The sequence below is a fragment of the Physeter macrocephalus genome, chromosome 16, assembly GCF_002837175.3.
Source record: "Physeter macrocephalus isolate SW-GA chromosome 16, ASM283717v5, whole genome shotgun sequence".
Lineage (NCBI taxonomy): Eukaryota > Metazoa > Chordata > Mammalia > Artiodactyla > Physeteridae > Physeter > Physeter macrocephalus.
Window position 1 is genome coordinate 79,392,001 of NC_041229.1, and position 27,861 is coordinate 79,419,861.

At 37.2% G+C, this 27,861-nt stretch overlaps 1 protein-coding gene across 1 annotated transcript in view; it reads right to left on the reverse strand.

Moving 5' to 3' along the window:
- The window catches only part of SLC5A12 (solute carrier family 5 member 12), a 44,714-nt gene extending 18,547 nt beyond the window's left edge, over positions 1-26,167 (reverse strand). Inside the window, exons 1-8 of the mRNA XM_007108524.2 lie at positions 25,829-26,167; positions 19,005-19,070; positions 17,739-17,790; positions 15,050-15,117; positions 11,016-11,170; positions 10,755-10,895; positions 5,568-5,697; positions 4,073-4,161 (exon numbers count right to left, since the gene is read on the reverse strand). Coding sequence (XP_007108586.1) covers positions 4,073-4,161; positions 5,568-5,697; positions 10,755-10,895; positions 11,016-11,170; positions 15,050-15,117; positions 17,739-17,790; positions 19,005-19,070; positions 25,829-26,167 — 1,040 coding nt within the window. The remainder of the gene's footprint in view (positions 1-4,072; positions 4,162-5,567; positions 5,698-10,754; positions 10,896-11,015; positions 11,171-15,049; positions 15,118-17,738; positions 17,791-19,004; positions 19,071-25,828) is intronic.
- Between the last annotated feature and the right edge of the window lie 1,694 nt (positions 26,168-27,861).

Consider the following 27,861-nt stretch of genomic DNA (forward strand, 5'->3'; position numbering starts at 1 on the left):
CTATGAAATCATGTCTTTCAGAGGCCTAAACCCATATGAAGTTAGGATATTCTTCCCTATGGAAGTGATGGTTAAGATAGGCACTGAAAGGACCCATGCAAATTCAGAAAAAGATGTTTTAGAACAAAGGGAAAATTACAAGTAAAGGCCTACAGGTGGAAAACTTGTTTTGTTCAACAGCAGGAAGCCCCAGTGTGACTAGCATGCAATTAATAAGGGAGAAAGAGGCAAAGATAAGACTAGGAAGCAGGCAAAGACCAAAAGCACATAAAAGCTCTGATATTCTCTCTCTGACTTTCCAATCAGAGTTCAGTCTTATAGCCCTAAAACTCGCTTAGTGGACAGACAACCCAAGAAGTTGGAGTTTTCTTTGCAGAATAGCATGAAAGCTTATTAAATTCCAAATCTAGGCTGGGAATATTTTAGCTAGTAGAATAGATGTTCCCTATAAGACTCCTCTTCTATCTGTAGATCCATGCGAGTCAAATAAGGAAAGGAGATGATCAAATAAAATAAACTTCCATGCTCCCAACATATATGGCTCAAAATCCATCATTTGAAAGTTTCAAACATTAGGGTTAACCCTTGAATCCACTGGGAGGGAGGGAACAAAAAGCTGATTTTGGCCCAGAGGGAGCAGATTTGTAGAACCTTTGCTGGGTTGCTTTTGAGGTCAGATGTATTATCCATATGTCAATTTCTCAGATTCTAAAACTGTTACAAGATGGTGAAAATCATTTTTTTTTTTTCCTATCGCTCAACCACCATCTCTTTACTCCTCCTCCCACTCTTGTCTTTCCCTTTCCCTAACCCAACACCCTCCTTAATGTTATAGTAATAGTAATCTCTCTATAATATGTACTGTCCAGTGTCTCTTTCTTGGAATTTTCGAACTTGAGATCAAAAGAATCAACCATTCTCTTATGGGGGAATTAATCTGTTGACAGCTATATTTCTCCATTCTGGAGTCAGCTTTAAGAAAAATAAATAAAGCTCTGTAGGGAGGGACAAAATGAAAGCTAGCGTGTCACCCTACTGTGTTTGATCCTCTGGTGTTCATCGTTTCTGTCCTTAGTTTCCTTGAGATGATTTTATATTACTGATGCAAAATCCTACAAAGAGTATTAGTAAAAATAATGCAGCAGAACACTAAGTTAAAATTATACCATAAGCAATTTAAAGTCATTATATGAATTAAGAGATGTTGCTATTTTTGAAATGTCAACATATTAATATTAATATGCCAAAAGCTAAAAAAGAAAAAAATACTCATTTCAAAAATGCCAATAGTTTACCAAAATTCAATATTTCTCCCTGATAAAAATATTTCTTAAAGTAGAATAAATATATGCATTTTTGTTCTTTTTATGATTTTATTAGTTTTATATAAATATTTTAAAATGTAAATAAATAATATAGTTTAAACCAAAACCTGAAATCATATTTAATGGTAAAATCCAAGAACAATTCCCTTTAAAGTGCATAACAGGGACTTCCCTGGTGGTGCAGTGGTTAAGAATCCTGCCTGCCAATGCAGGGGACATAGGTTCGAGCCCTGGTCTGGGAAGATCCCACATGCCGAGGAGGAACGAAGCCTGTGTGCCACAATTACTGAAGCCCGTGAGCCTAGAGCCCCTGTCCCACAAGAGAAGCCACTGCAGTGAGAAGCCCACGCACCGCAAGGAAGAGTAGCCCCTGCTTGCCGCAACTAGAGAAAGCCCGCACGCAGAAACGAAGACCCAACACAGCCAAAAGTAATTAAGTAAATTTATTAAAAAATAAAATAGAAAGATAAAGTGCATAACAAAACAAGGATTTCTGTAATCCCTCAATTTTTTATCATTGTTCTCAAAGCATAATTACATGAGTGAACATAGAAGTATAACTATTAGAAAAGAAGAGAACTCAAAAGTATTTGCAGGTATTATGATTTGAGTACACCCAAGTTCTATAGAATTAACTGAAAATAATTAGGAAAAATCTGATATCAAAGGAAATTCTGTAAAAGGAATGTAATGAATAAATACTAACCTAACATATTTTAAATCAAACTTTAAAGCTTAGTCATTAAATTTATTAGTACTGTCATAACTGTACACAAATAGATCAAAGGAATGTAAAAGAAAATCCAGGAAAAGTTCCAAATATATAAAAGAATGTAGGATGTGATAAAAGTAGCATTTCAAGTCAGTGGTGAAAATGTGGCTTTTTACTAAAAAATAATGGGACAACTGTCTACTAACTTAGAAGGAAAATAAGTCAGGAACTCCACTTCATTTCTTATACCCCATGTATAGTCTAGATGATTTAATAATTTTAACATTTAATAAGGCCATAGACTAGAATGATATCTGGATGATTATTTATAAACATGGAATGGAGAAGCCCTCATAAGAATGATATAAACCTAGAAGCCATAATGTAAAAGGATTGATTAATATGAAATAGAAGCTCAACATACTCAAAAATACTATTACTAAAGCAAATATACATAGAACAGATGAGAAAAATGAGACATATGTCAATAAGCTATTTTCCTATATATATAAGGAAGAAAGCTCAAAAGAAAAAAATAGCAGGGAATATGAATTGGCATTTTACAGAAAAAGAACTACAAACGGCCAGTGAAAGTATGGAAAGGTAGCCAACCCCACTTCTGATCAAGGGAATATGTATCATACTAAGTGAAGTAAGTGAGAGAGAGAAAGACAAATACCGTATGATATCTGATATCACTTCCATGTGGAATCTAAAAACGTGATACTGTCTTAATGTTTTAGTCCATTGCTCTCAACACCCTTGCCCCCATTCTCCAAGTCACTATCATGTCCAACCTGGATTAAGGCAAAAGCCTCCTGTATAGTCACCCACTTTCACCACTCTTGCTTCTGTAATAGCCACTTCCCTCCACAAAGAAGACTGTGTCTTCAGATGTATGACATCATCAAACCTCCTTGCTTCAAACCTTCCTATTTAATATGAAATGCAAGCTCTTTATTCTTTCATAAAGGTTCTTCCTGATCTGATGCCTGCTTGCCTCTTTAGGCTCCTCCCCATCTGCTGTCCTCCCCGTTCCTTATGCTTCAACTCTTCTCTTGGATCCTGAACTATTCTATACAGATTATCTCCTTGGAGCTTTGGTATTTGCCCTCCCCGCTGCCTGTAAAAGTTTCTGCCTGTGATCTTCACAGAGCTGGCTTCTCCACACACTTTAGATCTCAACACAAATGTCATATACTTAAATAGGAGTTCACTAAAGACCCTATCAAAAACAAAGTCCCCAAACCTAACCTCTCTCTAGGCTATCACTCTGTCATTTCCTTTATACTATTTGTCATTGTCAAACAATATCTTGTCTTTTTTGTTGTCATTTAGTTATATATTGTCCGTCTTCCACGTCTACCAGAATGAAAACTCTATATCAGGGCAATACTTATGCTAGTCTTGTTCCCTGAAGTATCCCCACTGTCACCAGCTGTGCCTGGCATAATATAAACCTTCTAAAATATTTGTTAGAATAAATCTGTGAAAAATTTTGTATTTAGAATAATGTCTACATTTTGGATATGGATGTTCTTAGCTGCCTGAGTGTTATTGAAGATAGAGAGAATGAATTGCAAAGGACAAATCTCTAAGAATGTATTGCAGCTGAATGAGAAATGCCAGCAGAGAGAGCTGCCTTGTGTGCAGGTGACGCGAAATCATGGGGGCAGTTGGCATCAGACAAGGTTAAGAAAATAAACAGAGAGATCTAGTGCAAAGGCAGACCTAGGTTTACATACCACCTCTGTAGTTTACTGTCTCACCATGGGTAAGTTATCTACCTTGCTAAATCTTAGTTTCCTTATTTGTAAGCTGATGATAATGAGTCGTTTCGGCCTCATATTATGTGTGACAACTAATGAACAAATACATATAAGGCATTCAGCGGGGTAGCTGACACACAGTGAATACTCAGTAATACTGATAATGAATACCACCATTACCCTTGTCATCCTTGTTGCCTTGATCTCACCATCCTCACCATCATCATTATCAGAACATTATTGCCAAGTGTAGTCAATACACTAACCTCAGAGTTCCACTGAAGGCACAAGCCACAAAAAGTCCTGGAAGTCCTGGCATGGTGGCAAATAACTCCATGACGAAGTATGGCATCAGCTGAAGAGGAGGCAAAACAAGATGGGATTAGTGGTTTCATCAGCAGTGTCTGAAATGTGGGACTGTATTGTAGCTTTTTAGCAAAAGGAGGTGGGAAATAAAAGAAAAAAAATAAAGTAACAATAAAGGAATTTGCCTGGACTTTCGCTGTTAAATACTAACAAATGAGGTTATGATCAATCCAATTCCATGGACCTGAGGTGCAGCTGTAGGGGAGGGGAAGGGATAGGAAGGGGACAGTCATATAAGGAAAATGTTGGATGAACTTTAAAATATTCAGGAACTTTTAACTTTTTTTAAATTTGCAATGTGTGCTATTTTCTTGCCTGTTTACCCTTAATGTTAGAAACTAAATCCTAAAAACAAATGCTTAAAACAGGTCTTCGGGGAGTCTAGGTATTATGGTTCTACTCTGGAGCCAGATCTGTGGGAGAGGAGCAGCCACAGGACACAGTGGGACAGTTGTATACGTAGGGGGAGAGGATAGAGACGATAGCTCCTCCTGAGAATATTCTCCGTGAATGGAGTTTTTAAGGATGGACCAAGAGATTGTCATACTGAGTAAAATAAGTCAGACAGAGAAAGATAAATATCATATGATGCCACTTATATGTGGAATCTTAAAATAATGGTACAAATGAACCTATTTACAAAACAGAAATAGAGTCACAGATGTAGAAAACAAACTTATGATCACCGGAGGGAAAGGAAGAGGAGGGATAAATTGGGAGATTTGGACTGACATATACACACTACTATGTATAAAATAGATAACAAATAGGAACCTACTGTATAGCACAGGGAACTCAATACTCTGTAATGACCTATATCAGAATAGAATCTAAAAAAGAGTGGATATATGTGTATGTATAACTGATTCGCTTTGCTGTACAGCTGAAACTAACACAACAGTGTAAATCAACTGTACTCCAATAAAAATTAATTTTAAAAAAGCATGTTTAATGTAATATATTGGGGTGATATTGTTTAAGCCATAATGAGAAGACATGAGCAGAAAAGAAGCATTGTAGAAACAAGGGTCATTTTGTTCAATCTGAGATTAAAGCATCATTAATCAACCTTGTGATGGATATAAAAAAAGAATTGAATGGTGGCATTAAAAACCAAAGCTATAGGTTCAAGTCCTCTTCCACTCTCCCCAGCCCTGCCCTGGCCCCAGTCCTTGCCTTCAAGGACAAGGTAAGATACCTTCTTCTTACATGTTCACTCCCCAGTATTAGAACCTGATCTGTGATAATATCATTCAAGAGGAGAGGAAAGAAATCAAGTCTTTGGGGTTTGGGAAATACCTAGAGGTCCAGGTAGAAAAAGAGAAAGGCTCAGCATTGATGGCCAGAAACACACTCATTTCATCTGTTCCCCACTGGCCCCAAGGGAGCACATACCTGGTCTGGTGCTGAGATGATACCAGAAGTCCAAGGATCACAGTCTTTGAAGTGGGAGTACATGATTAAGCCAGAGAAGACAGCACATGCCAGAATGACCCAGAGGCCCAACAAGTTGAAATACAAGGCTCTAGAAAATAACACATGGATCTACTGGTAGACTCTATGTCATATTACAGTGTGGTGAGGGCATTACCAAAGACTCAAGGCAAAATTTTGGGGGCCTTCCTGCTATAAAATAAAATTCTATAGCCTTCAAGAATGTATATATTTTGATATCAAGTCACTGTTATATACCTGAAACTAATACAAGTCGATTATATTTCAATTTTTAAAAAATCATTACTTTTTATACTTTTGCATTTTTCTGTTTGGGCATGTTACATTTTTAGACTGATTATGAAATTTGAACAAGGTAGATTTTTGATGGGTTTGCTTTTGAAATAGCTTTTCTGAAAAGTTGCAATGTGTAGTGTGAGGTCTATTTCCTTGGGTGAAATTTCACGTATCAATCACTCATATTATATAACTTCAAGTAATTTCCCCCCACTCAATTCATGGAACTGTCAAAAAGCCAACTTACATTTTAACATCTTTTATTCCAGAGGAATGATGAGATAAATGTAGAAATAGACACATTTTGGAAATATTCGCTTTGGAGATTAAATCAGATGAAGTTTAAAGTTCAATTTTTTAAAAGGCAATAGAAGGTATGAAAGACCTAAAGTCATTTTCCCCACATTTTTTGGAGCAATTCTTTTTATTCTACAGCAATTCTTTTTATTCTATAACATTCTGCTTAACTTCAGTTTGAGTGCATTTGTAGTATCCTATGGTTATTTTGTATTCATACTGTTCTTTGAAAGCCAAAATATTACACATCTTCTAAATCTCAGGGAAAACTTGAAAGTCGGCTGGCCTCACACTGGATCAGTGAGAGAACAAACAATCTTGCTCTGGAGAGAGTTTCAAGCGGCAGGGTGCCCAAAGAGCAACAGGAGGCCTTTCCTGGGATTCAGCCATTGTTTGAAGGGATTCAGATGCACTCACATTCAAATGTAAGGACACATATTCATTTCAAAGCCCCCTAAAACCCCTGCTGTACAGGTGTACCTGACTTTCAGAAAACCCTTAAATCAAAGTATTCTTTTATGAAGCAAATATATTAAATAATCAACCCATTTGGAAATTTTTATTTTAATTATTTACATTAGGAAAGGGTATTATCTCTGAAATTCCTTCCTTGGGATTATTCCAACCAGATTTATCTTTGAGTTTTAGTTGTTTGTTTGCTTTTGTTTCAAAAAGGTTGATTTAGACATAGCCTTTGGAGAATACATTTGATACATAAAATGGTCAATATCTGCAGACTGAATTAGCTATACTCTTACTTCTGCCATTTAGACAAATTCTATTCAAACTTTTCTTAGGCCATATCCTGGATAGGCCTCTTTACCTGAAAGGTCACTCCCTGCTCTCTCATCAGATTCTATTTATAGCATTTATCCTTATCTGAAATTGTATAATACATTTATTTGTTTATTATCTGTTTCCCCCACTTGAACACACACAGGGCTTTGTCCCCAGAGCACACAATAGTGCTGGCACATAGCAGACATAAATTATTTTATTTTTGTTAAAAGTGATTAAATGAATAAATGAAAGATAGAAATTCTTTACAATATGTTTATACTCTTTACATCATTTCTTTTTTGAAAAGAGCATTGGACCTGGAGTCAGAAGACTTTATCCTTAACAACTGTGTGACTTCAGACAAGTCACCAAGACTCTGAGCCAGTTAAATCCTTGGTAAAAAGAATGTAACATACCTGCCTTACTTCTTGTTATAGGACTAATATGAGGATTGAATGAGTTATACCCCATAAAAATATATGGAGGTTATACAGCCATATGTAGGTTATATAGCCATTATTCAAAACAATTTTTAAAACTCACCAGTCAACTATGGGAAATGAGAAATCAGTGGCAAAATTGTATAATAGAATGTTAAAGCCCTTGTATTTGAACTTATTTTTTTTCTTTAGAGATAGACTTTAATTCTCTACAGGGCTAATTCTCCTGTTTGCAACTTAAGCCACTTCATCGATTCATTCAGAAAATATTTATGAAGCATCACTATGTACCAGGTTCTTCTGGGTACTGAGGACATAGCAGTGAGCAACCCAGAGCCCACCCTCATGAAGATGATATTCTGGGATTAGAAGCAGGTAATAATCACCAAAATGAAATAAATAAACAAGGTGAATTTAGATGCAATAAAAGATATAAAGAAAATAAACAAAGGCAAAGAGAATGGAACATAAGTGACTGGATGTGGATGTGCTCATCTCAGCCGGGACATGAGACGGTGATGGGAAGGGACCTGGTAACCTGCACCAGCTTCTCCTGCGTCACAGCATCATCTTCTACTTGCAGTCCTGAAACGTAAACTGAAGTCTAGAAACCAAAGCGTCCAAAGCAGCTTCCAGGGAGCACGTCTAAAATGACTTGGTAAGTGATACTATTCCTAAGTGTGAAGAAGATCTGCCTTAAGATGAAGCTGTCTTTAGTGAGTAATCAGCATTCTGGCCATGCAATTAAATGCATCTATAATGGGTCACTTCTGGTTTTAACCTATGGCCACATTCAGTATGAACTTTATGGATGTATTTTCACCTACCTATGATGCAGAGATTTTTCTAAAACCTGATGGAATGTCCTAATTACATCAGGCTCTCAGATAATTGAGCAGAAGTGATGCACGTAATCAACATTCTATAGAGCCTCCTAGATAAGAGTCTGTTGGCAGCTGGCTCTGAGTGGCCCCCAGTTGCCCTGGAAGTGCCCTTGAGGCTCCAGTTGCGTGACAAATGAAAGGTGCCACTAGATCCCCACTATAGCAATCTCCCCTCCAGCTGTGTGCACTTCAACCATACTGACCATTTGGACTGATTTCTCACTCCTGAATTGTATCAACTAAATCAACTAAGATTTTTACAGGGAAGTCTTTTCTAAAGACAGTTTTTTTTTTTTCATCTTTCCTTATTCTAACAAAATTCCCATCATAGCTCTGGTCCTTCCACGGGAGTGGGGATGGGTGGAACCAGGAATGGCAGTCCTAAATGCTTAGGAAATTATATATATTTCTTCCTTCGTGAGTATCTCTCCTTTTCTGACAGTTTTCTTAATTTTTTTTTTTTTGTTGTTGCGGTACGCGGGCCTCTCACTGCTGTGGCCTCTCCCGCAACACCTTTGCTCCCAATCAGACTGATTGGTGGCCTTCTGTGGAGCTGGTTAGGCACCCCAAGCCTCCACTAAATTCTGCAGCCTATTCTTGATAACAAAGAAACAGAATTTTTTTTCTTTTTTTTGCTGTACGCGGGCGTCTCACTGCTGTGGCCTCTCCCGTTGCGGAGCACAGGCTCCGGACGCGCAGGCTCAGCGGCCATGGCTCACGGGCCCAGCCGCTCCGCGGCACGTGGGATCTTCCCCGACCGGGGCACGAACCCGTGTCCCCTGCATCGGCAGCCGGACTCTCAAACACTGCACCACCAGGGAAGCCACTCTGACAGTTTTTATACCCGTCAAATACTAATGTAACAAATTCCAAGAAACTATTATGAATGGGTTGCTTAGTTTAAACCAATCCACTAAACGAGATTTAAAGATACACAAGCACAAGTACACATGCCGGAATATACATATATACACTCCTACACATGCACACACACACATAAATTCTTATGTATATATGTATCCATTGATATGCTTACACATTCACACATTGAAGCATGACCTTCTTGAAGCATTACTTTGTTCAATAAGTAATCAATATTTAATAAGCACAAAGTACTATTCTTGGCCTCTTGAAAAAATGATGAAAAAAATACATTTCCTAACTTTTAGGTACTATTACAATAATAAGGAGAAATTAGGCATGTTCACAACAATAAATAGGATAACACAAGCACATAAGATTTAAAAAACCCCTTGATTTAACAGAGAATTATTATTTATTTCGCCTAAAGATTCTTCCCTTATCAGATATCATCAACTCTAATTTATTTTAATGCAGAATTTTAAATGAATTCTAATTTTAAGTGAATTTTAAGATAAAAATTATATTTGATCCTAAATACATTTTTAGTAATTCAACTATTTGAGAAAGTGATGATCACATGTGTAGAGAGTTTAATATTATTTATTGTAATAGGATATGAATATGTTCCCAGTGAATTGATAGAACAGTAGATAATGCTTTCACTTCTTCCTTCTGAGGGTATGTGAACTATGTAAGTAATATATTCCCTTTTGAAATTCAAGTTACAACATGTTTAACCATATCCAGTCAATTTTATCTTTTATTCTGTCTAAATAAGAAACTATGCATTGAAAGTATTTTATGATCAGTTGTGGAAATATTCATAGTGACTGTTTCTCACTCCAAGAAAAGTTAACGACATTCTGACAAGTCTGCAGAGGCTGGAAACTTGGGTAGCAGCAATGAGGATGAAATGCCTATTTTCAATGAAATTCTAGCTTATTTCTGCCAGTTTTACAAAAAAAAAAAAAAAAAAAAAAGTGCATAACTTCCTTTGGTCTCCATTCTAGAAGGTGGGAGGAATTGCATGGTTTTAAAAAGCCTTAAGTTGTGACTCTGTGGACTCCTTCAGAGTAAGCAGATCTGGTAAAACTGGTGACTGGCTATCCGGGCAGGAGTTGGAGCAGCTGAAGCCCCGTTACGACTTGCTTCATTACCTTGGGTTTTCTTCTTTTAACCTCTCCTTGGAAACTTTTACAGTACATCCATCAAAATAAAAATAGTAATTGAAGAGAACACATGCTGGATGGAAATAGTGATGAGGACCATCTCATCAGAGAAACTGTAAGTAAGAAATATGTGCTCCTTATTTCTGCATTGCTTCCCACAGCACCTAATTTAACCCAGTAATTTCTCAGTAAATGAAAGCAGCAAATGACGGTGAGCAAAGGCAGACAGAAAGATCTAAGTTCAAATCCCAGCACTGCCACTTCCTGTGGGAAGGGAATAGTAATGCCTGCCTCAAAAAATTGTTGAAAGGGTTAAACGAATCTTTGTTTCTTTCTCTCTTTTACACACTCACACAAACACATTTGAAGCATATAAAGGGTGGAGAAAAAACATTGACATGTTCATTAATAACTCACAGCTTGGCATGTTTTTCTGTTTTGCAAGAGATGCATCGCTGGATGGTCGACTGATTAACTCCATAGATTCCAAGCCATGTAAAAGTTCCTCCCACTGAGATTGTCCAAAAAGTGTGCCTCCTGAGAGGATCTACATCAAAGCTATGAGGCAGAGAGAAGTGAGTGAACAAATACATTCCTTTGATGCCCAAATATTATTTTAGGTGATGAGGTCATATGGCTAAATCTTTATAAAACAAGAAAAAGTAGCATTGGACATACTCAAATATATTTAGTCGAGATCCATTTGCTGATTGCTCTAATACATTGTGTAATCCACCAGCATCGGCTGATCCTCGAATGAGAACTGTTAAGAAGCCCACAGTCATGACAACCATCTGAAATGCATCGGTCCACACCACTGCTTTTAATCCTCCCTGAAATGAAGAGAATGGATGTGAGTTCTTAAAAATGAAGGCTCAACTCTTCCATTTCTGCACAGCCTCTCTGCTAATGCATCTTTCTTTCTCCCTTTCTTCCCCCTTCTCTCTTTCTTTCTTTCTTTCTTTCTTTCTTTCTTTCTTTCTTTCTTTCTTTCTTTCTTTCTTTCTTTCTTTCTTTCTTTCTTTCTTTCTTTCTTTCTTTCTTTCTTTCTTTCTTTCTTTCTTTCTTTCTTTCTTTCTTTCTTTCTTTCTTTCTTTCTTTCTTTCTTTCTTTCTTTCTTTCTTTCTTTCTTTCTTTCTTTCTTTCTTTCTTTCTTTCTTTCTTTCTTTCTTTCTTTCTTTCTTTCTTTCTTTCTTTCTTTCTTTCTTTCTTTCTTTCTTTCTTTCATCACTGAGCACCTTTTGTGTGCCAGGTTTATTGAGGATGATCACCTGGGTCTGGCTTGTACAATTTGAGATTTATTTTTTTGTAAATTTAGTGCAGTGAATAAATTTGGGGAAACTGAGATGGTAGGCTACTGAAAAAGAAAAAAAGAACTAGGAAGGAATGATAGATTCCAGACACTCATGGAGAATGGTGTTTTAAGAGCTAGAGGATGGTCAAATAATGAAGTGAGCAAACCAGAGTGTCAGGAGGGTGAATCTAACAGTAGATCTCAGGAGACGGTGATTCGGCAATAGGTTAGAGCAGTGGTTATCAAACCTGGATCCTTTTTAGAGTCACTTGGGGAATTTGAAAACAAACAAAAAAACCAATGTCTGAGCCCCATCCCCAGGAATTCGGAATAAATTGAGGTCTGGGCTGGGACCCAGTTCTAAGTGTTTTTACAGCTCCCCAGGTGATTCCAATGTACAATTCTAGTTGGGACTATGTGAGCAAGAAGAAAGGAGGAAAGAAAGAGGCTGCTGGAGAATCCCTTAGGAACATGGCAAAGGTGCCATGAGCAAATTAGGAAAGATTAAATGAAGTGATATATTTTAAAAGTACTTTGAAAATGAATAAGCACTATGTGAATGAAAGGATGTGGTATTTTTAACATTGAAAAATAGAATTATCCCCGGTTACTCCCCCAGGGTGTCAAGAACTTCTGTGAAAAGATGACAGGCTTCATCTTTATTTTGAGAATAAAGAAGACACTAGCTTTGTCTCATCATTTCTCGTGTAGTTAAAATTAAAATGCAATTTAAAAATAGACATAAAAGTCCCTTCCACATGCATTGTGTTTCTATATTCTGTTCAATTTCCAATTTGAGAAATATTCAATCTCTTACTTCTACCTTCCAAGAGTGGTATTTTGATTTTCTTTAAAGTCATTAAGACTTCTAAACTCAAATCACAATATCAGATTTTAGTGATATGAAGACCAAATATCAAAGACCTCAGTTTTCAGAGACTACTTGGCATGGGTTATATGCATAAACCTGAACTTGAGCTAGACCTGGGGCAAGAGAACAAACCACTTCATCACCACTTTAACAAATGTGCTTCAAAAGGCAGATTACTATAGCTACCATGAAAACTTCTCTGATTCTATGACTCTTTCATACAGCAAGAGACACACATGCCCACACATCACTCATCTACAATCCTGACTGTGCCTTGAGTGTCACTTAGGTATTTTAATCAGTCTGTTGTTTTGGTTCTACTGTTTACCTCCCTAGATTACAAACTCTTGGATGGCAGGAATCATTTCTTTCTTTTTTTTTTTTTTTTTTTTTTAAATCTCTTCCACTGGTTATCTTAGCTAGGCTACACATCCACAGGATTAACAGAGTAAAGAAACTGCTCTATGAGCAAAAATGAGCCACCAGTTTGGTGAGACATTGCAGCCTGTGGCCCAGCAAGAGATAGGAGATGAAACAGGTGTGGTGAGAAGAGGTTAGATGGGTGGATTGACTCACAGACTGAAAGATTTCCAACACTAGGTTAAGAAGCTTACACTTTATCCTGTGAACAATGGGAAGCAAGAAGAGAATTAGGTCAGTGGCATGAAGAGATGGATGTTTTAAGAAGATTAAGTTAACAGAGGATGCAGGATGGAGGGAAACACTGAAATCAATTAAGAGGTAGTACATTTAGCTTATTTTTGTTTATTGTGATTATTAAAGTATCCAAACTTGTTTCTGACATCTTTTTGGTTTCTATTTGTTCTACTTTTTCTGTATTTTTTTCTTCTCTTGCTTAAATCAATTGCAGTTTTGTTTTGCTTTGTTTTAATTCCCTTTTTCTACTCTGTTTTATTTAAATGAGTCCCCTTGAAATTTTGCCATGAATTTTTCATTTAGAGTCTAAATTTTAAAAATGTCTTAATCCCCAACAATTCAAGGATTAAAAAATCTTTAAGTCTAATTACTCTCTTCCTGATTTACATGCTATTGATGTCCAAATGAAAGTTACTCTTTTTCTTAATCGCAAAATTACATATAATAGTAATCATTATTATTATATTTATAATATTATATACTATATTATTTGATACTATATAAATTATACCATACTATAAAATTATTGTTGTTTTCATTAAGCACTGGAAATTGTTTGACTAGACTTACTAAAGGTTTACTATTTTATTTTCTTATCATTACTTCTTCCATCAAAAACTGGATAATTTTCCTTCTTCCCACGGTATTTCCTCTAGGTTTTTCTCAGGGGAAGATATGTTAGAGGTAATTTCTCTCAGTTCTTGACAGTCAGTTTCTGAAAGATAGTTTTGCTAAATACACAATTATAACTGACAATTGTTTTCCTTCAGTGCTTTGAAGATATTATTCCACTGTTTCTGGCTTCCATTACTGTTGCTAAGCAATGCATCTAGTTATCCTCCTATGGGCAGTTACTACAGAGCCACTAATCTGTCACATACGGCCAGGCATGTAAGGAAGAGGAGACTATTTTTAATTTAGGTAGGAGGAGTATGTCTGGAATAGAATTATGGTAGTGAGAATGGAATGGGAAAAAAAATAAGATAAAACTGTAGTGCAAAGAAATGGTGGGATTTGCAAGTATGAAAAGAGAGAGAAGAGCATTTTTAAATTGTATGTTATCATGATATATGTTAAAAGAGGAAGTGATATGCACACAAGGCCAAAATACATGGATGGTGCTATATGATAATATATCAATTACTTTATTTTTCTCTGTAAAGGAGGAAGGAGAATCCAACTATCTGGGGACCATTGCCATATTCTTAACTGGTTACTTAAAGCCTCCATATATGGTACCAATGACTCAGAAGAATACAGATTTCTATTGCAGGGCGTGGCAAATAATAGGTGCTCAATGAATGTTTGTTGAATTAAACCAATACTAACAATTATATAAATATAATTGCCAATACCACCTAGGTTCCTTGGTTAAAACTGACCATGTGTAAGACCAAATGTTAAATGTAATCCAAACTTATCCACCTATAAGAGACAAAAACAAGTTGTGGAATCCTCAAGTTTACAAAATACCAGCCATCCTTGATCGTTCATTCATGCATTTTGTATTTCTCAACCAGTAGACAGTGAAGTATAAATGCTACCTATGGTTTATAACCACTGTTAATGAGCACATTTTTTATTTCTCAGTAGTTGCATAGGGTCACCTACACTCCAAACATGGAGATATTTCTGTCATTAAATCTTCTCTTAGCCATGGCTTTCTCAAATGAGCCCAGAGCCCAAATTCTATTAATGGTTGGTACTGAAAAGAATTTTAAACAAAACAACGTCACCTTTCTCTGGAAACTGTGACAGATAAGCCAGCATATTTCTATTTAATTGTGGAATAGCAATTTCTGCTATACTTAGATGCCCTGTAGTTGGAAATTAGCCCTTATCCCATATTAGGATATAATGCTAAATACTTTTTCACAGCTAGATACATACCAGGGTACAGTAGAATGTGCAAACAATTCCTGTTGCAAACACAGAGCCCCAGAGATCAAACCCAGTCACTATGAAAGAAGAAAACATATTGAAAGAAGTTTCTCTAAGGAAAGTAAAAGAACAAACTTTATGAGGAAAAAGTCACAATATTTTTGTCTGTGTTCTTTGTGCGCAAATGGAAATCAAATTAGAGTTGTCTCATTAAATTTTCTCACCTCTGATAAAGATTATTTTATTACATTATTATACCTCAACCCAGTCCATAATTTTCATGTAATTTTAAAAGCCAAATTATTCCTCTTAAGATTCTGGAGCTTCCAATCTCTGCACCAATTGTTTGTTTGTTTGTTTTTCTTAACAAAGTTAGTCTGAGTACTTTGAAACCAACTAAACATTGACCATGAATACATATTTCTCATTATAAGCACATAGCACAATTAAATTGAATACTGAGGACTTCTAATATTACAGGTATTATTATGAAATTTCTTTCACTTTTGTTTCTTCTTCCTTTTTTTCCCTAGGATTCTATTCTTTCAAAAGAGTCAAGTATAAATCTTAAAATAATTACTACAAGCACATTTTACTCATGTATTCAGAGTATCTACTTCATGAGATTACTGAGAAAGGACCATATATTATAGATGACCTTATTTAGTGGTTGTGTATATACCATACAAAATTGTCAAACTTATGGTTACCAAAGGGGAAAGGGAAGGAGTAGGGATAAGTTAGTAGTATGGGATTACTGAAACACACTACTATACGTACCTCACACTGGTCAGAATGGCCATCATAAAAAAATCTACAAAAGTAAATGCTGGAGGGCTTCCCTGATGGCGCGGTGGTTGAGAGTCCGCCTGCCGATGCAGGGGACGCGGGGTCGTGCCCTGGTCCGGGAAGATCCCACATGCCGCGGAGTGGCTAGGCCCGTGAGCCATGGCCCTTGAGCCTGTGCTCCGCAACGGGAGAGGTCACAACAGTGAGAGGCCCGCGTACCGCCAGAAAAAAAAAAAAATGCTGGAGAGGGTGTGGAGAAAGGGGAACCCTCTTGCACTGTTGGTGGGAATGTAAATTGATACAACCACTATGGAGAACAGTATGGAGGTTCCTTAAAAAACTAAAAATAGAATTACCATATGACCCAGCAATCCCACTACCGGGCATATACCCTGAGAAAATCATAATTCAAAAAGACACATGGACCCCAATGTTCATTGCAGCACTATTTGCAATAGCCAGGTCATGGAAGCAACCTAAATGCCCATAGACAGATGAATGGTTAAAGAAGATGTGGTACATATACACAATGGAATATTACCCAGCCATAGAAAGGAATGAAATTGGGTCATTTGTAGAGATGTGGATGGACCTAGAGACTGTCATACTGAATGAAGTAAGTCAGAAAGAGAAAAACAAATATCGTAGGTTAGCGCATATATTTGGAATCTAGAAGAAAAGTACGATGAACCGGTTTGCAAGGCAGAAATAGAGACACAGATGTAGAGAACAAACGTATGGATACCAAGGGGAGAGAGCGGGGATGGGGGTGGCAGTGGTGGGATGAATTGGGAGATTGAGATTGACATGTATACACTAATATGTGTAAAATAGATAACTAATAAGAACCTGCTGTATAAAAAATAAATAAATAAAATTAAAAAGAAAAAAGACACATGTATCCCAGTGTTCAGTGCAGCACTATTTACAATAGCCAGGACATGGAAACAACCTGAATATCCAATGACAGACAAATGGATAAAGAAGATGTGGTACATATACAGAATGGAATATTACTCAGCCATAAAAAGAATGAAATTGGGTCAATTGTAGAGATGTGGTTGGACCTAGAGTCTGTCATACAGAGTTAAGTAAGTCAGAAAGAGAAAAACAAATATTGTATATTAACACATATATGTGGAATCTAGAAAAATGGTACAGATGAACCTATTTGCAAGGCAGGAATAGAGACGCAGATGTAGAGAACAGACATGTGAACATGGGGGCGGGGAAGGGGAGGGTGGAATGAATTGGGAGATTAGGATTTACATACATACACTACCATGTGTAGAATAGGCAGCTAGTAGGAACCTGCTGTATAGCACAGGGAGATCAGCTCGGTGCTCTGTGGTGACCTAGATGGGTGGGATTGGGGTGGTGGGGGAGGGAGGTTCAACAGGGAGGGGATATATGTATACTTATTGCTGATTCACTTCATTGTACAGCAGAAACTAACACAATATTGTAAAGCAACTATACTCCAATAGAAAAAAAAGATAAACAACAAAGATTTACTGTATAGCACAAGGAACTATATTCAATATCTTGTAATAACTTATAATGGAAAATAATTTGGAAAAATATATATACAACTGAATAACTTTGATGTACAATCTAACAAAACATACTGTAAATCAACCATACTTCAAAAAGAATTGCCATAACTTCAGTGATTAGAAAACAAATAATCAAATTGGGTGTTTGGAACCATGTGGATAAAATCAAGTAACTAGTTATTTGCATTATTTTCAGTGTTCAGTTTATAGAGCTTTATGTTGTGACAACTACAGTAATTCAAGCACCCTAACCACAGGAATGTCTCCTCAACAAGATGTTGTGTGTATATTTCTCAAGGTGACATGGTATGTATAAAAATGGTGGACAGTACAAGAGAGTGTCGCTAGCTCACCTTGATTGAGGGCCAGAGCAGGGGCATACACCACCACTCCTGTGTAGAGAATCTGGTGGAGAGACAAGAATCAGATGAACAGTGAGAAAAGTGACACAGAAAGGAAGGCTGTCTAAGAAATTCCTTATGACCTTAGAGCTACATTTCCTTAAACTTCTTCATCAAACACTTCAATCCCATACACTCTTGTTTTGAAATCCTTGGCTACTGTAACTAATTTGCAGAAGGGATAATAAGCATGAGATGGAGGAAGAGTGTTGGACTTTTAAGATGGCTGCATATGTTGAGATTTTGTGGCTAGATCTGGTATATTTCTGAAGGATATGAAAATAGGGTTCAAGTTAAGTTTTTAATTCACCCTTCCACTACCCCATCATACACATATCACCATGACACAAACACATTTTAGCAATTTGAAATATAAATTTTAGAGTGGAGCTGGAAATAATCTGTGATTAGAGCACCATGCAGGGAAAACTACCAACATGGGTGATCTTCAAAGGGGGTATATCTTCAAGCTCCCAGAACTGCAGTCACTACACCGATGGAAGTGGGTGGAGTCCCATTTAGTTTTAAATGAAATTTCACCATTTAGAGATCTATGCAGGGTTTTAAAAGGCAAATATCTATGGTTAAGGAGCAGTGTTTCCCTCCTTTTCTTGTTCTTAAATCCTTCAGTCAGTGAGTGGGCGTTTTGATTAAGAAAAGAGAAGGTAGTTTATCTTCTAGCAGAAAGTTCTTGGTGAGTCACGGGAAATGCATTGAGGGTGTCCCACAGGCAAGTGTGGGGCAGCAAGAGGGCACCCTAGAACCCAGGAGAGGAGTCCAAATGGGGAATGTGGGAATATTGGTTTGAGAGTATAGTCTTAAACAGATTTTCAGCAAAATGGGTATTTCTGGTTCAACATAGTTTACTAGTAAAAAAACAAAACAAAACAGAATTAGTTACCAGATCATTTCATATCAAAAGCAACTTGAACAGGTTAAATAAGAGTTCAAAATAAATTTAAGGAAAAGCTTTTTTTCCCTTGGTGGTTTATTTTATATATATATATTTGTTTGTCATTATTTGTACAGATATATGGGGTCTATGAAATGTGGAAATACCTTGATATAATCACTTGTCTTGAAAGAGCTATCCTTAGAAGAAAGTAGTTTCTTCTTAGTGTTGAATCTTTCTTTTAATTGTGTTAATTGCCCCCTGAAATAAACAAACCCATACTTGTCACTCCCCAATCCACCTCTGCAGCAACCCTTACCCCTTACCGTCTGCAAAATGTAGATGGCTGTGGCTGCATAGCGAACTGGTTTGTTGAATCGTAGTTGTAAGTACTAGAAAGAACAGAGAGAAGGACATGCAAAGAATCAGCAAGTTTTATGTAAGGGCTGCTAGGAAGGTTTTCTGTTTTCTTGGTATTTCTCTGAGTTTAGTGCTTAGTTTATAACACGATTTTACGCTATCTGTACTTGGGAGAAAGGGAAACAAATTTGGATTATTTAAAGTCAAAGATATAGTAAAACTCAATTTTTGCTCAAGCTTCCCTTGATGGTCAGAGAAGATAAATGTTTTTTTATTTTTAAATTGTTATTGCTTCAATAAAAACCAGATTTTCTGGCTCATTATTTAGGGCTCTTCCTAGTGGATATGCTAAAGCCATTATTTCCTTTTATATCCCCACTATCCCCAGATTCAGCTCAGGCCTTCCTTTCCTCTTTCCCAGATCAGTGCAGTAGCCCCCTAACTGACCTCTCTAATTCCAAGCCTTGCCCACTCATTCCACCAACCACACACCTGCTGCACTGATTCTCTTAAAGCAGAACTCTGGTCATGTCATGCTTTTCCTCAAACGTTCCAGTGATTCTCTATCATTGACAAAACAAAATGCACATCCCAGTCTTGACATTCTAAACCGTCTGCTGTCTGATCCACACCCTTCCTGTCTTAGCTCACAACACTAACCTTCACATGATTTATTCTCCACATAAAATCATTATGTATTATTCAACCAGCATGCTTTGTACTCTGCAGATTTGTCCTTTGTGTAGGCAGATTTTCAGTGTGAGAGAGCCTCCCTCTCTCCAAATTCACCAATTCTTAGAGAATGGACTTGAGGATATGGGGAGGGGGAAGGGTAAGCTGTGACAAAGTGAGAGAGTGGCATGGACATATATACACTACCAAACGTAGAATAGGTAGCTAATGGGAAGCAGCCGCATAGCACAGGGAGATCAGCTCGGTGCTTTGTGACCACCTAGAGGGGTGGGATAGGGAGGGTGGGAAGGAGGGAGATTCAAGAGGGAAGAGATATGGGAACATATGTATATGTATAGCTGATTCACTTTGTTATAAAGCAGAAACTAACACACCATTGTAAATCAATTATACTCCAATAAAGATGTTAAAAAAAAAAAAAAGATAGCCCAATTGCCATTCCTATTCCTACTCATACGTTCTCCTTTGAGCATTTAGGGCAACTATATTAAACTTCTTTCATATGTAATAACACTTGATCATCTGCTGCCTTGTATTTTAGTGTTGGATTCACATATTTTACTGTATTTGTTTCCTATGGCTACTGTAACAAAATATCACAAATTTGGTGGCTTAACGCAACAGAAATATGTTCTCTTACAGTTCTGGAAGCCAGGAGTTCAAAATCAATTTCACTGGGCCAAAATCAAAGTGTTGGCAGGGCTCTGCTCCCTCTGGAGGTCTTAGGGAAGAATTTACTTCTTGCTTCTTTGGAGTTTTTGGTGGCTGCAGGCAGTCCTTTAGCTTTTAGCTTTATCACTCTAATCTCTGCCTCTTTGGTCACACTGCCTTTTCTTCTGTCTGTCAAATCTCTTTCTGCCTCCCTCATATAAATGTGATCGTACTTAAGACCTACCTGGTTAAACCAGGATAATCTCTCCATCTCAATATCCTTAATTTAATCAACTTTGCAAAGATCTCTTTTTCTAAACCATATAAGGTAACAGTCACAGGTTCCTGGGATTAGAACATTTATTATGATTTTTAGAGGGAGGGGGATGCATTTTTCAGCCTACCACACTTACTTTCCCTGGTACATGTAAACAGGGTCTTATTTTATTCATTTTATCTTCATCTTTCATGTATTCATTCATTTAACAAATATTTATTACTTGCCCTCTATATGGCATTCTGATATACAATGATCGCAAATATTATATAGTTCATGTCACAAAGGATTTTACAGATTAGAGGAGACCATTAACAAATTTATACTAAAGTAAAGTTACAGTGATGGTATGTACTAAAAGAAAAGCTACAGGGAGTTGTGAACACAGTAAACAGATGGATCTGATTTACTGTTGGAGGTCAAGAAAGGTATTCTTGAACAAGTATTCTAGAAGGCACAAGTATTTGTCTTCCAGTGCATGATAAACATGTACTGAATGAACAAAATAAATGTTAAAAGTAGCAAATGACTTGAGGACTAAATATCCTGGTGGTAGTTCTTGGTAGTAATTTCTAATTGGTAGTAGTTCTTTCTTATCTAATTTAAGAAAAATCATTTTGATTAAACCAGGAGTTTACTGATGTGTCCTTTTCCTCGAAATGATACATAAGTAAGTGTTGATTGATGGCTTAAGGTGGAACCTTCTTTGAAACCCTAGAAAAGACTCCTCTTGACAGAGTTGTCACTCAGTTTCACACTAATCCACATCTCCCAATTTACTGCTCAACCCTTCCCCCAAGGAAAGAACCACCTTATTTTCAGACCATCTTTCCTCAGACAACACATTCAGTACACTGTGAGTCAGGTGATAATCTAGTGGATGTATGACTGAGGGCACCAGGTATGAGGAAAATATTTTTAAAGAAGTAAGGAAGTCACTGAGAGAGGAACTGAAAGTCTCAGCTATCATAGGATAAAAAACAGTGCAAAACTTTTAAGCTGAAGACAACATGGGTTCAAATCACATGTCCTTGGAAAGATTAGTTTATTGCACTAAACGATGGCCACCTCTTTCTAAAATTGGCATTTGTAAGCTCTAATGGTATAGTGTACCATAATGTCAAGTGCAGGGACAGGAATATAGTGGGATCTTAGTGACTGTAGTAGTCATTGTGGGTGTGACCCCTGGAGCTTATTGGCACTCTCTGTCCCAGTACATGTTGATAGCATCTAACTGTACCGTGATTTTCTGCTTGAGTGCTTTATCTCACCCCTTGCACAGGGTGGACTAGAAGTGCTTGGGGGTGTTATCATTGGCTTTCAGGCAATGACAAAAGGAAGTTGGACTAAAAAATCCCAGTTATTTTCATTTCAAGAAAACCAACCCTGATATGTGATCTGTACTGTCCCCCAGAAATCCCCAGTGAGATAGAACCTCAGTTGCTCACAATAACAACCTGCTCAAAAACATACCTTTTATTGGCTTCCTTTTTTTCCATGTCTTACTTGCCACTTACCAATGCTTAATAAAATCATTTCCCCCCAAAATGAATTGCATTCAACTCCCTGTCTCAGGATTTGCTTCTGGGGGAACACAACTTAAGACAGTGATATTTCTACCAAATATGATTCAAGTGGAGACTGCAAAATTGCTTGTGTAATGAGCTGTGTCTTCTGGTTGACAGGGATTCTTTTCCCATCACATGAAGAGCCCAGGATAGCCTACTAGAGGATGAGACCAAGTGTAGTATGCTACAAGCTGTCCCATCTGAGTTCCCCTAGACCAACGAGCCACTAACCAACCCACTAGCTGATGGCAGTTACAGAGATGGCCCCAAGTAAGACCAGAAGAACCTTACTGTCTTACTAGACTCTCTTGAGCTTAGGTCAGATTATTGATCCACAAAATTGTGAGCAGGTAAAATTGTTGGTTTAAGAAAGTTATTTGGGGATGGTATGTTACACAGCAATAGATAACTGATATAAAATGTGGTATCAGAAGTGGAGAAATGTTGCAAAACCCAAACTATGTGATATTGGCTTTGGGACTGTTTGGCATATGACGTCTAGGAAAGCAAAGGGGAAATTGTTCCTGAAAAATGGAAAGGTAGTGAGAAAATTGCTATAGGAATCTGCAAAAGTCATTGGTTTTAACATCTCAGTTTAGTTCCTCTAAATTCAATCAATTCAGTCAAACTAGAGAGACAGTATTAAGAAAAATATATATGAAAAAAAAAAGAACTAGATCAGAAGTAAGACATCTTGAATTCTAGTTTGAGCTTTGCCACTATCTCACTTTGTAATCTAAGCCTCTGGTCTCTCATCCATGAAATAAGAGACTATTCGAACTGCATATTTCTCCATCTGAAAGACTGTATTCACTCACTCACGTATCCAGTGATCATTCTGGATCAGTGTATAGCTTTAACTAGTAAAAGTAAAAATGGAAGTTCAGCAGAAAATTTGCATGCTTTGTGCTTGCTTTTAAAAATAGCACAGGTAACATTTACCATCATGTTCGATTATTTTCAAAACCCCAAACCTGACATAGCCACACTATTTTCCAACTCAGGAAATAAGTCCACTTTTCATGTTGGTTCAAGTATCATGGAGCCATCCTTGACTCCTTTCTGTCTCACTCCCCACATGCAATTCATAAAAGAATCCTGGCACCTCCTCCCCCCATTTCAAAATTTCACTTGCATCATCCCCTCTGTCTCTATGCTAATACCATCATTCTTGCCTAGATTACAGCAATAGCTTCCTAACTAGACCCCCTGCTTCAGCAGTAAAAACCTTATAATTAGTCTCAACATACAGCTAGAGTAATACTCTTAAAATACAAATCACATTACAGCACTCTCCTGCCCAAACAGTGCAATGACCCATCTCACTGAGAGTAAAAACCAATCCTTATAATGATCTAAAAAATCCTCATAACATTGGTTTAGACCCTATCACACTCTAAATATCCATTTTACAACAAATATTTTGTCATTTTATTTACTATACTGAAATAATACTCAATAATGATATCTTATAACTACACATCTAATTTCTCAAATTTTAAATATAATTACTAAAATGTCACAAATGTAATTTAAAGGAGAACTAAAAGGAAAGCAATTTACAGGAAAAAAAAGTGTATAATCTATGCTTAGAAAACACTATGGAAGAAGTAGTAGCCTGGGCATTATAATGAAAAAGTCTGGATTAGAGAGAAGTAAGTAGTTCAGAAACTATTTAGTTTAAGAAGTCCAAGAAAAATGAGAAAGCAGGTAGACATCAGCTCACAAGGTAGTGTTAAGGGTAAATAATAACATGCTGGATCTATTAATGTTTGATAAGAGAAAGAAGAAAATAACTCTAAGTGAAGTGGAGACAACATGATGAGACCAATTATAAACTGTCCAAGTGGAGATAATGAAAATGTATGATATTGCAAATGAGCTGAGCCTAATTTATAACTTGAGGGTGAGAACAGTTCCTTATGCTTTGACACGGGAGAGGATAGTGACAAAGTAGCACAGATGGCATAGATTAGTCTTGAAATCCCCCTGTATATCAAAGCATTTAAATCAGTTGGCTATTGCCAATCCCAAAACTCAATGGCTTAAAAACCAAGGACTTAATATTTCTCACAATTTTTAGGATTGGCTGGGTGATTCCTCTACTTGATTCTCCAGGGCTGCCATGGGTCTGCAATCAATGGGAAGGTCAGCTGGGGGAGAAAATCCAAGATGGCATCACTCACATGTCTGGTGATTGGTGTTGGCTGCTGGCCAGTATGCTTCTGTTCTTCTCTACTTGTTCACTCATCCTCCAGAAGTTGGAACAACTAGACCCACCTCCTGACATAGCTATATCAGGACAACATTCCAAGAAGGCAAAGGCAGAAGCTATAAGCCTCATGAGACTTAAGCTCCCAATTCACACATCACTTCTGCCACATGCTATTGGCCAAAGCAAGTCACAAGGCCATCCCAGATTCAAGAGGTTGGGAAATAGACTCTACCCTTTCAGTTTTTACTACTTTAAAAGACCCTGGTAAGAATATCTATGGCTAGGTAGCAGAAAATGGATGATGAACAAATAAACATAAATTCAAGGTTCTATACAGAGATTGGTAGAAATTTGGGGACTGTAACAACAACAAGAACAATAATGATAAATAATATAAAACTCTTCCAGGGCATTTACAACTTTCCAGGCTCTGTTGAAAGTATTTGCATATAATAACTCATTTACTCCTCACAGACATTCTTTAAGATAGGTAGTTTTATTATTCTCATTTTACATGTGTGAAAATCAGGTACAGAGAAGTAAGTCATTTTCCCAAAGTCTTACAGCTAGTTAAGCAGCAGAGCTAGTATTCAAAGCCAGTAGCCTGAGTTTAAAGTTCATAACTTTTAACTCCTATGCCACACTGCTAATTCTTATAAAGAAAGAGGCAGTCCCAAAATATGTACTTTACACAATCTGAATTTCTTCTTATTAAGGTACTACAATTTAAAAAATATGTAAAGGGCAAAGGTAAATGGTAAATTAAATTCAATGAAATGCTTATATGTCCTCTATCTGTACTGTCTCAAATCTCCTCAGTTATATATTTGCAATTGTTTTAATGTAGTAACTGAACTGTTTTACTAAAACTGTACCATCCACTGTACAATCTTGACTAAGTCATCTATCTGTATCTGTTTTCTTAGCTGAAAAGAGACAATACACAATGTTCTTCATGCTTTTCAGAATACTGATGTTAATAATAATACAAGTAATAACATCAGCTTTCCTTCATTGAGAATCTCCTACAAGTTAAGCTGTATAGTAGATGTTTACCTACAGGTTCTCATTTAATCATTGAAGTAGACTCATGGGCTTGACTTTGTTATTTCTGTTCTACAGATGGAAGGTGTAGGTGTCTGTAGATGTCTTTGGTTACAAGTGTATCTGTATCCAAAGCTTAAGCTTTCCCTAATAACACTGCAATATTTTTTCCCATGATGTATAATTGCCCTGAAAATAAGTGAGTGTTTTTCAACTATCATGTGTTATTATCAAGACAATGTGTATCACTAGAGAAAAAAGCAAGAATAACAAAACATGTTCAAGTGGAGAGGAAACAGTGACTACCTCCCAAAGTGAAGATGAAGGAAGTAGTTGTCTTACCTCATATGTGCTGGTGATGCCAGATCTGTAGAACACAGGGAGAAAGAGCTCTGATGTGAAGATGATCACAAATGCATACGCAATGAAGAAGACGATGAAGGATGCCCCAAAGCGGTAGACCTCGGCCGGGGTCCCCAGGACAGTGACAGCGGACATAAAGCTGGCTGTCAGAGACAATGCCACGGGGCCAAAGGTCATTTGCCGTCCCCCAACCAGAAACTCCCTTGAAGTTGCCTTTTTTCTCTCCCTAATGGCAAAGAACACCCCAATTCCAGAGGAAATGACAAAGAGGGCTGCAAAGACTACATAATCCCAGACTTCAAAGTTCTTCACCTCCATGCTGGGAAGTATGGCACCAGAGAGTTGCTCTCAACCTGGTTTCAGGGAGAAGTTCTTTCCAAAAGCAAAGCTCAGTAGAGTAGATGCTTTTCCAGGAGAGGAGACTGTGGTTGTGTGAAGAGAATGATGACCAGAGGCACTTGTGTAGCACTTCGGAAACCAAGTTGTACTCAGGGAAGATCTCAGAAGTTGACGACAAAGAGGGATCTGGTATTGGTACCAACAGATGAGAACTTGAAATCTGACCCTGGCCTGGAGCTGTCTTTTCCTCTGCTAAAGCATATGCCACAGAGAAGGAATTCAGATGTGTTCCGAAATTAATAACCACCGGAGGTGGAATGGACTTGCCAGATAACATGCTCTTTAATCTCCTAGATTTTTTTAAACTTAAGGTTAAACATTACTGGGAACCATAGAAGTGACACAAGTTCACCACCTCAGCATTTTTAATGAGTGAAACAGAATCTCTAAAATGCCAACACAACTATCATCTGTATTTTCCTTCCGAGTAAGGGAGGGTGAAGGTGTGTACCTGCAACTCCATGAGACGGTGGGTGTGGGGGAAAAGGAGTAAAGAACGAGGGATCAGGAGACCTTTGCTCAAGTTGGTGCAAACTTAAGTGAGCTGTGATATTGCTGATGAAATATTTAACCCCTCGGAGCTTCATCTGAAACATGGAATAATAACACCTCAGAGGGTTATGATGAGTCTTTAAGTGTCTCTGACTTTCTGACCCACTTTTTTCTGATCAATAATTAACTATTATGTGTGCTTATAGTGAAGCACCCTGGAACATAATAGAGTAGACTCTCTTTTGACTCTAGGCTTCAGAAAATAAATTTACCAACAGTTAATAAATCATTTGTAGTCCTCAGTTTTATCTTTTCTGTCTCTCCTTCATTTTGACCCATTCACAACTCTTGTACACAGAGGTTAAGTTTTAGTTAAGACCAGGACAAATGAGAGAAAGAAGGTAAGAATCCAGTTATAGATTCTTTTTCTTATGTGCCTTAAAGTTATTTTTATTATTCCTCTTTTTTATTTTTTTAATTTTACATTGGAGTATAGTCGATTAACAATGTTGTGTTAGTTTCAGGTGTACAGCAAAGTGATCCAGTTATACATATACATATACATGTAGCTACTCTTTTGCAAATTCCTTTCCCATTTAGGTTATTACAGAATACTGAGCAGAATTCCCTGTGCTATACAGTAGGTCCTTGTTGGTTATTATGCAAAATATAGCAGTGTGTACATGTCAATCCCACACTCCCTATCTATCCCTCCCCCCAGCCTTCCCCACTGGTACCCATAAGTTCATTCTCTAAGTCTTTGAGTCTGTTTCTGTTTTGTACAGCAAAGGAAACCATAAACAAAACAAAAAGACAACCCACAGAATGGGATAAAATATTTGCAAATGATGCAACCGACAAGGGATTAGTCTCCAAAATTTACAAAGAGCTCGTGAGCTCAATATAAAAAAAAAAAAAAAACCACAACCCAATCAAAAAAATGGACAGAAGACCTAAATAGACATTTCTCCAAAGAAGACATACAGATGGCCCAGAGGCACATGAAAATATGCTCAACATCATTAATTATTGGAGAAATGCAAATCAAAACTAAATGAGATATCACCTCACACTGGTCAGAATGGCAATCATCAAAAAAATCTACAAACGATAAATGCTAG